We start from the raw sequence: 11,804 nt of genomic DNA, 5'->3' as shown, positions 1-11,804 counted from the left end.
AACATCTACTACTGTTATTTTGGTAGGGAAAGTTGGTTGGATCTCATTTAAACTGAAATGGAACATAATTTAATAACATGTTGGATGAATCTTGGATTAATTAATATTGACTACACAATAAGATTTAGTGTTCATCATTTACTATATAAGCTGTAAATTCAGCAACCTCCAGAAAGATCCGCAAACATTAACTTAGAGATTGTGGTGCTGCTCTGGAATCTGTGCACAGCTCCACTGACTGGCTGCCTGGAGAACTACAAATCCCTCAGCAGCAGTTCCCAACTACTTATGGCTTTATGTATGATGTTGAATATTATAAAGTTATATGCTAGAAATCAAGTTAATCACACAAAATGTATGGTAGTATGTTACGAGCACTAAGTCATTTAATCACATAGGCATTAGAAATTAGAATCAAAGAGCACCACAAGTGTTAAGTAGAGATGATTTTAATGAGAGCACACTGTTGATGATTATGTTATAAGCACTATGTCATTAATCACATAGAATAATATAATTAGAGTCAGAGAGCACTAAGTTTTGAGTAAAGATGATACTTGGCATAGCACACCTATTAATGAAGTATGTAAGCACCATGGTTTTGATTTGATGTGTAGAAAATATTGAATGTGTAGTTGTAGCAAGAAACTGTTTGTACTAAAAAAAGTATGTGAATATTATAACACAAACTTCTGGTCATATTGTAAAGTTTTAAAAGAGAACAGTGGAGACACCCATGACATAATGTGTAAGAAAGGGGTAATATAGGGTTATAAAATAAAAGTACAGCAAAATATATTTTAATGGTGTAAAAATGGAGAAAGAAGGGCAGAGAGAAGCGAGGTCTTGGCGCACTGCCGAAGGCCGAGAGGCCTGCGAGGATTGCTGATAAGGGCACACAGGGCCAGCAGGTGTGTGGGACTGAGCAAACCACAGGCGAGACCCATTCCCAGCTAGAAGGTCTGCAGGCATAATGAGAAAGATGTCATGGAAAATTAACACCATTACGTCAAGGGTCAGAAAAGTTGGAAAAGAGGCAGACCTATGAACATTGTTGTATAACCCTGAAAGGTATAAAAGGTGATGTTCTGAGCTAAAAATGCAGTTGTTCCATGGATAACTCGGGCTTTGTTTTTTGCAACTGGAATAAAGCTCTACTTCTACTGCCAACCTGGATGAATCCTGGATATTATTTTTCTCCTAAAGGATAATACTTGGAATTTTTCTTGAACCTAGTTTGGAACTTAGAATTTTTCTTGAACCTAGCTTTGGACTTAGAATTTTTCCTTGGATCTAATTTTGACTTACATATTTCTCCTTAAGGATAATATTATTGGATTTAATTTGGATTAAACATTTTTTCACCTAAAGGATAACATTATTGGATCTAATTTGATTTTAAAATTTGAGATGTTGGATTTAATCCTCTAATCTAAGAAAAACTTTTTTTACTGAGACCACAACACAACCAACAGATTTTTCATTACTGATTACTAAATACTATGTTTGATTAATTACATGGTCTATAAAATGTCAGAAAATGCTTTTTAGAATGTATGTCACAAGTTCACAAGTAAATTGTGTAGCAGAAATTATTTTTTTCTCACCCCTGTTAATTATCCACACCACACACACACACACACACACAACACACAACACATCACACACACACACACACACCAGAACAATTTACAGAAAGCTGCAAGTTGAAGAAGAACTAGCTAGAAACTTTCATAATTTTTCCCTCCTTCATCCACACTGGGTAACAGCCCAAATCCCATTTTGTTTCAAAAAATCCCAACCGAAGTTAGCATCTTCTCTGAGGAGGTAAAACCTCCGTGCTGGGAGTGTAAAGTGCTTGAAGTCAAGAAAAAATTCTGCACCTCACCAAAGTAATTGAGTTTCTGTTTTGCATGAATTAGCAGAAGTAGGTAGCAATTCTCATGACTTTTACTTTGATGATTGTTATTGAAAATTATATTGCTTATATATATTACTATATTGAAACATGACTTAAACAGGGGTAAAATGCTGACTGTAATATTTCAGTTATATAACAATGGATATATACAGATACAGTGAGTGAAGTTTCACCTATCTGGCAACGAGCTCCTTGCCATCCTCCAATACATGTGCATTTGTTGACGTCCGCACATCTTCCTCCGTTTTGACACGCAGGAGTGCACAGGGCTGAAAAGCACGCACACACACACAGACAGAGGTGAGTCTGTGTCAGAAAATGACACATGGAGTAAAACATCACGACGTTTAGATGAAGCAGTTCCTTTTTAGTTTTTCCATTTTTAGATTTTACTAAGCAGTGCTAACAAGCGTGGAGGCAGAGCCCCCCCACTCGAGAAGTACCTGCATGCCTTGTGTTTGATGTGGTTTTGTTACTCACGCAAAAGGCACTGGGGGCCGGTGTAGTCAGAGGGACACTGGCAGGTATCAGGCCCCACACAGCGACCACCGTTAGCACAGGGCAAGTCACACACGGCTGAGAGGGAAAGAGACATGACATGAAGGTCAAGACAGACTAAATAGAAATGGTAAAATATAAAAGGAAATGTGGTGTTTTAAACAAGATTTGTTGTAAAAACATAGAAGAGTAGCAAATTATGCAGATAGTAAGCTAAACTGGAAAAAATGAATAGCATAAGACCTACAGTATCCCCCTGTGTTTATAAAAACTGTCTCTACAGTGCCTGCTTGGACAGAAGTGGGGCAGTCTTCATTAAAGTTCATGTCAGAAGTGAAGTACCTGTGTGGCAGCCCACTCCGGTCCAGCCAGGAGGACAGAGACACTTGTTCCATCGCATACAGGTACCCCCATGGGCACAGGGCGGGGAGCACATGGCTGAAATACATACCCAACAAAGATTTCACATATCCATTTTCCGAAACAATGCTAATTTTACATTCACACCATAACACTGACTCCTAATCAGCATTCAGTTATAAACAAATACACATGTCCCAGTCCCTGGAAGATATGATACCAACAGGACAGAATAAAATCTACATGCTTTAAAGCATGATATTTTATACCGTCAGTCATGATGACTAACCAGAATTATTTGATCCAGTTGTTTAAGTACCTAAATAGCAAATAACCGTGATATTAACAATTACATATATGATGTATAACAGTCCAGGTTTGTACCTGAGCAGCCATGTCCGGGGTAGCCTGGAGGACAGTCACAGCTGTTTGGGCCCACACACACTCCATAGTTGTGACAGGGAGGGTCACACACAGCTGGGAAGGTAGAAAACTCAATAAGCATAGTTTCATATTTTAAACCCTGTATAAAAAACTAAATATAGAAGTTCCTTTTGTTAATACTATTGTTTGATGTTCGACTCACGCTGGCACTTGGTGAGGTCGTCGGTTTGTACTTGATACCCTTTCTTGCATGAGCAGTTAAACCCACCAGGATGGTTCAGGCAGAGCTGCTCACAGCCTCCGTTTGTGAAGTCCCCACACTCGTTCACATCTAATGACAAAAAGATAGTGACAGTTAATTAGGCAGACAGTTAAAAACAGCAAAACAATCTGTTCACTTCCTCTTGAGCTGACTAGATGTGGCTGTGTGCAGCTCATCATCCAAGAAAACTTGGCCACAGCTGAACCGCTCAGAGTCACCAGCCATTAACAGCCAATCAAATTTCCGCACTTCAGCTGATGTGATTTCTTTTTATGAATACCTACAGCCTGGCAAGTGCAAAATGGATGAGAAGTTGATTGCAGCCATTTAAACCTTTCCAGATCGTTATTGTTTTGGTCTAAAAGACTGCAGCAATAAATGTTTACAGAATGATGCTTGTGGAACCTTTGTATGTCAACAGATGGTGAAGTAAACACTAAATGTACTTAAATTTTAATTTGCTGCATACAAATCAACTGATATTAAATAACATTAGCCGTCCCAAAATATACTGAAATGTATAAATATACAGCTTAATTTCTGGGTCAAAACTTTGTCTCACCTACGCAGCTCCTCAGGTCCTCGCCCAACTTCCAGCCTGCTCGACAGCTACACTGGATATGACCCTCAGCCCTCACAGTACATATATGGTCACAACCACCATTTCTCAGCTTGCAAGATGTAACATCTGTTCAGGTGAAAAAGAAATGATCTTAACATTGAGTATTTACAGACTATAACAATGTTTCAGCAAGAGTTGAAAAGTTTGCTTATCATTTTCAAGCAAAAATGCCAAATTATCTGTTATTTGCTGTTTTTAAAACAAGAGATTTGAGATGTCACAATGGACTTTGGGAAATCAAGATCAATCAAGGCTATTTTAATGAAAATAATCATTACCTGCAGTCCTAATTATGGGCAACCAAACTTTTAAACTATTTGAAAAAAATGTCAAAAACTCATGCAGTATAAACAAGAAGTTAACGCTACTGTTTGTAGCCTTTTAAACTAACTATCTACTATTTAGTATTATCTAATAAGAACAACCATAATTGAAGGTATACCCAGGTATAGACGATTGTCATAATGTCTATTCTGTGTTAAAGGAGGGTTTTATCTGGACCCTTAACTTTGATATCTGGGCTACAGTGAAATCATGGAAAACAAAAACAAAAATTTAAATTAGAGAATATAAAGAATACATATATTTTTTAACTTAAAATAATGTGAATTGATACACGTACTGCTGCAAGTGAGATTGTCTGTGTCTAGCAGCAGAGGAGGAGGGCAGTGGCAAGTGTGTCCTCCTGGAGAGTTGCTGCAGGTGTGAGAGCAGCCGCCATTCTGTAGTTTACATTCATCAATGTCTGAGCACACACACACACACACAAACACACACACACACACACACACAAAGACACAAAGTAAACATCTTTTTTTGGACACCATTAGCTCTGCTGTAGAACAGATTCCTAACTGAGTCTGGCTTTCTCATCTCACTAATCCACCAAAATGTGCCCTTAGGACATCCACTTACGTTCAGGCAGAAAAGACACATATACAAACAGGCACACACATAATGAGAAAGTGAGATAACATATTCATGAAAGTTTTTGTCTCTGCAGCATGCGAGTATCAGCCTGTTTAAATGACTGAAATAAGCAGGTAAACAGCAGTTACAAGTAAAAGAGTGACTGACCCACACAGGTGTGGTCATCAATGTGCAGCTGGTAGCCAGGCCTGCAGGAGCACTGGAAAGATCCCTCAGTGTTGACGCAAATGTGCTCACAGGTCTTATTCGGTGCCAAGCACTCATCCACATCTGGGAAATCAGAGACACTTAGTTGACTCTTTTATAACCGCAAAACACGGCTCCATGTAAGGGCCCATTCAGATTTTAGTCAAACACTATTTGCAATTCATTTTAGCACTTGTTTCAACAAGCTTGGAGAGCCAGGTGAGTGGGGTTTGCAACTGAGGACAAGTTAATAAGAGGTGGCTTGTTTGAATCAAGGGACCAAAAGTGGCCTTGGCTTTTGAGGATGATATACTGGTCCAGTATGGAGGATTAAAAGTGCCAAAAGAGACAATCACTTTGATGCCTTTGATGCCTTCTATTGAGTAGCCGCAGGATGACTTGGAACCTCGGTCCAAATTGAAGATTACAGCTCATTTTGTGAGCAGAAGCACAGTGTGTAAATTCTTTTAACTGATGATGGTTTTTAACTACTTTGCCTTCACATAGCCCAGTTGGGTAAAATCACACTTCTACAGCCCCAGTCACTGGCTGTGACTCAGGAACCAAAGTAGTTCTTCAACAATCATGTTGTCCAGTAATCACAGAACCTTCCTCTGCTCCTCCTGTAAACATGTCAAAGTGCCCTTGAGCAAGACAAGCAACTCCCTTGTGGCCAGGCCAGCGTCTTGTATGGTAGCTCCGCCACCATTGGTGTATGAGTTACCATGTTTTAGACTGCATTGCCATGTGACCCCACACTAATTAACATGTTATTAAAAATGTTTTATCTTGGGACAGAACCAGACTAGCTGTTTCCCCTGAGTGTCTTTCCAATAAGCTAAGCTAAGCTAAGATAAGCTAACTTTTACCTTCATCACATAAACATGCTACACACAGTGGTCTTAATTACTCAGTAGTTTAAACCCCTTGAAGTGTGAAAGGACCCAAGATAAACTCTTGTTCGCCATACGTGTGAAGGGCAACGTTCTACACCCGAGCTGTGTTTTACCTGTGCAGTTGTGTCCATCCTGGTCCAGCTGGTAGCCTGAGGCACACTGGCAGCTGTACCCTCCCAGTTCATTGGAGCAGTTCTGTTCACAGTGGCCGTTGTTCACAGCACACTCATCAATGTCTGTAAACAAGGATAATCCTGAAGGACTGGTGTCTGGTGATCGCTGTGTGCCCAAGAGCTGCTGGCACACACAGGTATTGACACAAGCCTCACTGGCAGACACTTAGTGATACTGAGCAACACTAGTGGCACGCACACACAAAACACGCATACTGCTTACCCACCAAAACATGAGTGTCCATCTCCATTGAAGCCCTGGTAGCACTGACAGAAATACGAGCCAATGATGTTGCCACAGCGAGCGTTGGTGTCACACCCGTGATCACCTGACGCACACTCGTTCTTATCTGGAAAGAGAGAGCACACACAAATGTTTTAAAACACAGATACAAAACTTGGTTCATTCCATTTCAGGATAATTTTAATGGAAGGCATAACAGCAAGCATTAAAACAAGCGCACACAAGGAGGCTGACCCCGTCTACAGGAAACAGAGTTTTCCATGGAGGGACGTCAGCACTAATTGCTTACCTTCACAGTGTGTGCCGTTTCCCCGGTAACCTGGTCGACAAACACACTTGTAGCTCCCAAGCGTGTTCTCACACACACCCTGACCATCACACACCGCAGGATTCTCCGCACATTCATCCACATCTGGGACAGAAATATAGCTTGTTCATTCAATTATTGCTGTGACATTATTGGCAATGAAATGTTTTATTACTGATTAAAAAACAACTGTTGTTTGTGCAATGCACCCCTCTTTTGCCTGCAAGCAACAGAGTTACTTTCATATTTCAAGTCCCCATTAGGCATATGTTAGTTAAAATGTTGCCCCTGCAACACTATGGGAAGCTGCTGTATTCATTTAAGACAATATTTCGTTTTCTTAGATATTCAATTTCTCTTCATCCAACTTCACATCCATTACTTTCCCGTAGCCTATTGCTTATGATGTAGTTGTTACCTTGAACATTAAACATTAAAAAGCAAGCAGCACATGTTAAGCATGGAAAGCACATCATACCTTGACACACGGTGTAGTCTGGACACACAGGACCTGAGACCAGAAGTGCAGAAGAGTCACAGAAAAAATGGAAGGGAGATGAAGAAAAAGGGAAAGCGAATAGAGTATTGGGAATATTTTAAAGGACAAGAGAGGAAATTAGTCATTAAACGAAAGGTGAAAGAGGGGAGAGAGGGGCTGGGAAACAACAACAGAGAATAACAAAGTAGGCAAGCAGCAAAGCAGCAGATTTAAACTCTCTATTCCTGCAAAGCCTTCCTTCCTGTCAGCAGGAGTTATTAAGTCTGGGGCAACCCAAGCGAAATATGAGAAACTCAAAACACCAGATAAAATCTAGACATCAGTCTTATCCAGCTGTGGTGAAGCCCAACTACAGACTTACCAACACAGGCGGGGGCCTCTGCTCTGAAGCCTGGCTGGCACTGGCACACAAAGCTGCCGGGAGTATTCACACACACGTTTCCCAGCTCACGGCGACACTGCTCCTCGAAGCTGCACTCATCTACATCTACAGTGGACAGACACCAAGGACCATAAATAGGAAGCTTTCATTTGACAGGCAATGTGATGTCTCATGTCTTTGGCCATAAATATGTTTCTAGATTGCTATTTTATATTTTGTCAGTTGAATTGCTTATTTGTATGTAGGCTGGTATGTTGTTTAAGGTGCCAACAACACCCATACATCCCTCACTGCTACCTCAGTGTAGGTGCTCCAGGTATACGTACATGCTAGATAAAATGCTTTCGAACATACATTTTTCATTGTACATGCATCCATATTCCACAGTCATAACACACCAGATGTCAACATCTGCCTCACCTACACAGCTCTGTCCATTTAGAGCCATTACATATCCTGAAGGGCACGAGCAGGTGAAGGAGCCAGGGGTGTTTGTGCATTCAGAGTTACCCTGACAGGCCTGCAGGCCCGTCACTGCAGCCAGAGCACACTCATCTATATCTGTAAACAGACACACATGTATGACCATACTACATAGGCTGAATGGTGGGGATAATCATTTCTGAAACCACCCTTGCAACATGCTCTCACACACATTCTATACATCCTCTCTCACACACACAGATGCTGACGAACCCTGGCACCCTCCAGCGCCCGTTAGGTAACCACGGAGACAGCTACATGAGTAAGAGCCGGGGGTATTAGTGCAGCTGGCATGGAGACCACATGGTCCTGGCTCCTCTCCTTCACACTCATTAACATCTGTTGAGTAGAGAGAAGGTAATACGCTGAATCTAACTGACATTACCGTATGCAAATGAGCATATAAAACAGGTTCTGCTGCCAAGGTGCTACATGTGATGTACTGATGGATAATATTTAGTTTCACATTGAAATATCAAATGCATCATTGTCATGGTATCATGGTAGCCTTTTGGTAGATTACATTTTACAGGAATGTCCTCGTACTAAGGAAATGTTCTGTTTTAGTGTAGAGCATAATCATATTGAAAATAATCTGCCCTTTTACTTAATGCACCATCTGTCATTGGGAGAAACTGAATTTTGTGTTTTGTTTGGCTGTGTTCTTGCTGAATTCGTGCAGAAATAAGGTTCTAAATAGTTTAAAATGCAAAGTAATTACACTTATTGACCAGATTGAACACAGTACTGATTTACTAATGTTCCAATGTTACACACAGCACCTTCAATGAAGCACTGGTTCTGTTGCTTATTTCACTTTTTTTTTTTTCTTGAGGGGCTTTTTGCCTTTAGTGACAGGACAGTTAAACAGATAGATAGGAAAAGGGGGTGAAAAGAGGGGGGAAGACGTGCAGAAAAGGGTCACAGGTCAGACTCAAACCAATGGCTGACAGTATTCAGCCCTTGGTATATGGGGCACCAGCTGTACCAGGTGAGCTACCAAACGCCCATGAATCTCACCTTTACACCCTGCAGCTGCCTCCAGAGTGAAGCCCACAGGGCAGGTGCAGTTGTCTCCACTCTTTACCATGCCAGATGGACATCCACAGCCTGTGCCGTTCTCCAGCATCACCTGGTTTCCAGGACACAGAGGAACAGGACTGGAGCTCACGGAAACTGTGGTAGTCAAGGAAGCTTCTAATATAAAAGAAAAACGGGTTATTGTAGGAGAAACTGAAAGGGAAGTCAAAAGAGAAATGCAGCAAAAGCCAAAAAACCTCACGTGTGGTAGGTGTGTGGCTTGGTGAAGTTTCACTGAGATTTCCAATGGCATTCTCTGTCATCTGATTCTAAAACAGGAGAAACCGGGAGTTTAATTCAAGCAAGTTCATCCACCAAGGACAGATCTAACATGTCAAAGTAGAGGGTTTGTTTGGTCACTCGCCTCGCTCTCGCTGAGCTCCCCCTCTGTGTGTTTCAGGACTTCATTTTCATTTTCCTCAGGGCTGTTGAGAGGTTCGGCCACAGACGAAACCAGCAGCAGGGCTGACAGGAGAGTCCAGAGGTGAGTCATCACCTGAGTCTGTGTGGAGAGAGGAGGCGGTGTGTTTACTGAGCCAAAGAAAAACAGCTCAGAGAGTTTAATAATGCATAAAATGTCTATGGAGAGCATGTGAAAATGACTGTAAACCCAGATTCATGTACCCATATGAATTGTTAGTGCAGTCACTCCACCCATACAGTGCATGCCTAGGCAGGCAAAACAACACAGGGGTAAGAGGACCCTGTTATTAAGTTAACATCAACCAACCCCCTGGGCTGTCTGCACAGAACAAAAGAGACTTACAGCAGCTGCAATACAACTACATGTTTAAGATAAAGTCATTTGGATTTTTGTCTTAATCTATAATCGAATCTATAAATTAATCTATAAAAAAACAACGATTTAAAAAAAAAAACTTTTGCGAAAAGAGAAAAACTACAAAGACTGCCGTGGGACTGACTTGTGTGGGCCAAATGATGCGACAGACAAACTGAGCAAAAGTGTTACCAACTCGTTTTAGCCGACTTACCCGGGTCAGATCTACTCGCACTTATAAACCGGGAGACAGACGCAGTCCAGAGAGTTATCCAGATGTCAAAACGAGCTTGCTATCTTCTCCAGATGCGGACTCGTGCAGCCGCAAGCCAGATCTGTGTCAGTATAGGGGGGCTGTACACTACAGCAGTGACTCCACATCCTGTCCAGGAACTCTACACTTCCCATTCCACAAATCCCAAAGCACCGCTAAAGAGGAGCAGCAGACAGGCCCTGCAGGCTGCTGCAGGATGCCTCTGCTCTGAACTCTGACATGGAGGTCATAAACCAGTCAGGAGGATGGGTCAGCCAGGGAACACGGGAGGTCAGAGAGACTTCACAAGCCAGTTTAATGGAAGAACTAATAGTGAGAAGTGTAAAACAAGTTCAAATATAAATATCGTTAAAGGTACAAAAGACCACATGATGGCAGCAGGTGATTTCTCACTGAGGTCAGTAACCTTGGGAAAATGGAGTCATACAATGACCAGTAACTAAAGGTATCAAACGAATGGAGTAGATATACAATATTTCCCTCTGAGATAATGTGGAGTGTAAGTATAATGTAGCATGAAATAGAAATTACTCAAGTAAAGTACAAGCACCTCAAAATGTTTAAGTACAGTACTTGACTAAATCTATGTGATTACTTTCAACCACTGCTTCAGGGCCATTCTGTTTGTGTCAGATGCCTCTTACATCCTGCCTGATGGTGCAAACATCTGGGGCTTTCAATGACAGCAGAGTGAGAAGACCTTTAGAACATTTTTAGTCATAAGAGTATCTTTTCCAAGGTCGGGTTCCTAATTGAATATGTAAAACACTGAAATTTGTATATATTTTTTTATTATTTATAAAGCCATTCTTTGCAAACTTCCATCATATTTCTGCTTTTATCACAATTTATTTCACAGAGTTGGAATAGTGTGTAGAATATGAATCTGATATCTCTGGAATCATTTAAGATTATTATAAACTCTACAGTAAAAGCCTCCCTTCTTTAATTGTGTCTGTTCTTATCAAATATTTAGTATTATTATCTGTTTTTAGTATTGTTTTATCGGTTGTTTGTTTTTCATCTTGTCCAGGTCTCCCCTCCAAAAGAAACCTTAAGCCTGGTCTGGTCTTCTGCTGCAGACCGGTGAGCAGCTCCACTGGATTGTGTTAGTGCCTTGCTCAATGGCAACTCAACAGTAGCTGTTTGGTGAAAGTGCTACTGTTACCATTCCCGTTTCCTGTCCAGATGTTGTATATCCAAACATTATGTGCCATTTGTCCTCATTTCTGAAATGCAGTAGAACCCATCTAAATGTTTGCCAAAAATATGTGAACCAGGGATTACATTTATGACATTGCAGGATGCTTTTCCAGAGAGACCCACACCAAACAGCAGTTGAAGCTTCATTATTCATCACTAAAGTTACAGCAAACCAAACCCAAGTGTAAAGAATAATGTGTTTATAATGTACTAGAACAGTAGTTTATTTTTGTGCCTGTAGCTGCGACTTTTTAAATGTCTCTAATAATTGCTATGCAGGTGACTAATGGAAATACTGGAAACCATCATGTCAATACAGACT

The 11,804-nt window shown here is 41.0% G+C and overlaps 1 protein-coding gene across 2 annotated transcripts in view; it reads right to left on the bottom strand.

The window, feature by feature from the left end:
• The window catches only part of si:ch211-221n20.8 (fibropellin-1), a 12,039-nt gene extending 1,661 nt beyond the window's left edge, over positions 1–10,378 (bottom strand). The window contains exons 1-19 of one of the 2 annotated variants that reach the window (XM_035652718.1): positions 10,220–10,378; positions 9,592–9,729; positions 9,430–9,496; positions 9,168–9,344; positions 8,361–8,486; positions 8,085–8,225; positions 7,644–7,769; positions 7,262–7,294; positions 6,766–6,888; positions 6,460–6,582; positions 6,173–6,295; positions 5,125–5,247; positions 4,670–4,792; positions 3,988–4,113; positions 3,366–3,494; positions 3,164–3,256; positions 2,762–2,857; positions 2,402–2,497; positions 2,095–2,190 (exon numbers count right to left, since the gene is read on the bottom strand). In XM_035652718.1, the coding sequence (XP_035508611.1) occupies positions 2,095–2,190; positions 2,402–2,497; positions 2,762–2,857; positions 3,164–3,256; positions 3,366–3,494; positions 3,988–4,113; positions 4,670–4,792; positions 5,125–5,247; positions 6,173–6,295; positions 6,460–6,582; positions 6,766–6,888; positions 7,262–7,294; positions 7,644–7,769; positions 8,085–8,225; positions 8,361–8,486; positions 9,168–9,344; positions 9,430–9,496; positions 9,592–9,720 (2,050 nt within the window). In that variant the 5' untranslated portion in view covers positions 9,721–9,729; positions 10,220–10,378. The remainder of the gene's footprint in view (positions 1–2,094; positions 2,191–2,401; positions 2,498–2,761; positions 2,858–3,163; positions 3,257–3,365; positions 3,495–3,987; positions 4,114–4,669; positions 4,793–5,124; positions 5,248–6,172; positions 6,296–6,459; positions 6,583–6,765; positions 6,889–7,261; positions 7,295–7,643; positions 7,770–8,084; positions 8,226–8,360; positions 8,487–9,167; positions 9,345–9,429; positions 9,497–9,591; positions 9,730–10,219) is intronic. The other variant, XM_035652719.1, reaches the window with a different exon arrangement.
• Positions 10,379–11,804: the final 1,426 nt, after the last annotated feature.

Source organism: Morone saxatilis, unplaced genomic scaffold, assembly GCF_004916995.1.
Source record: "Morone saxatilis isolate NCDOM2014 unplaced genomic scaffold, NCSU_SB_2.0 Contig12, whole genome shotgun sequence".
Lineage (NCBI taxonomy): Eukaryota > Metazoa > Chordata > Actinopteri > Moronidae > Morone > Morone saxatilis.
Note: the sequence above shows the minus strand (reverse complement) of the source record. Positions and strands in the feature narration are given on the sequence as shown.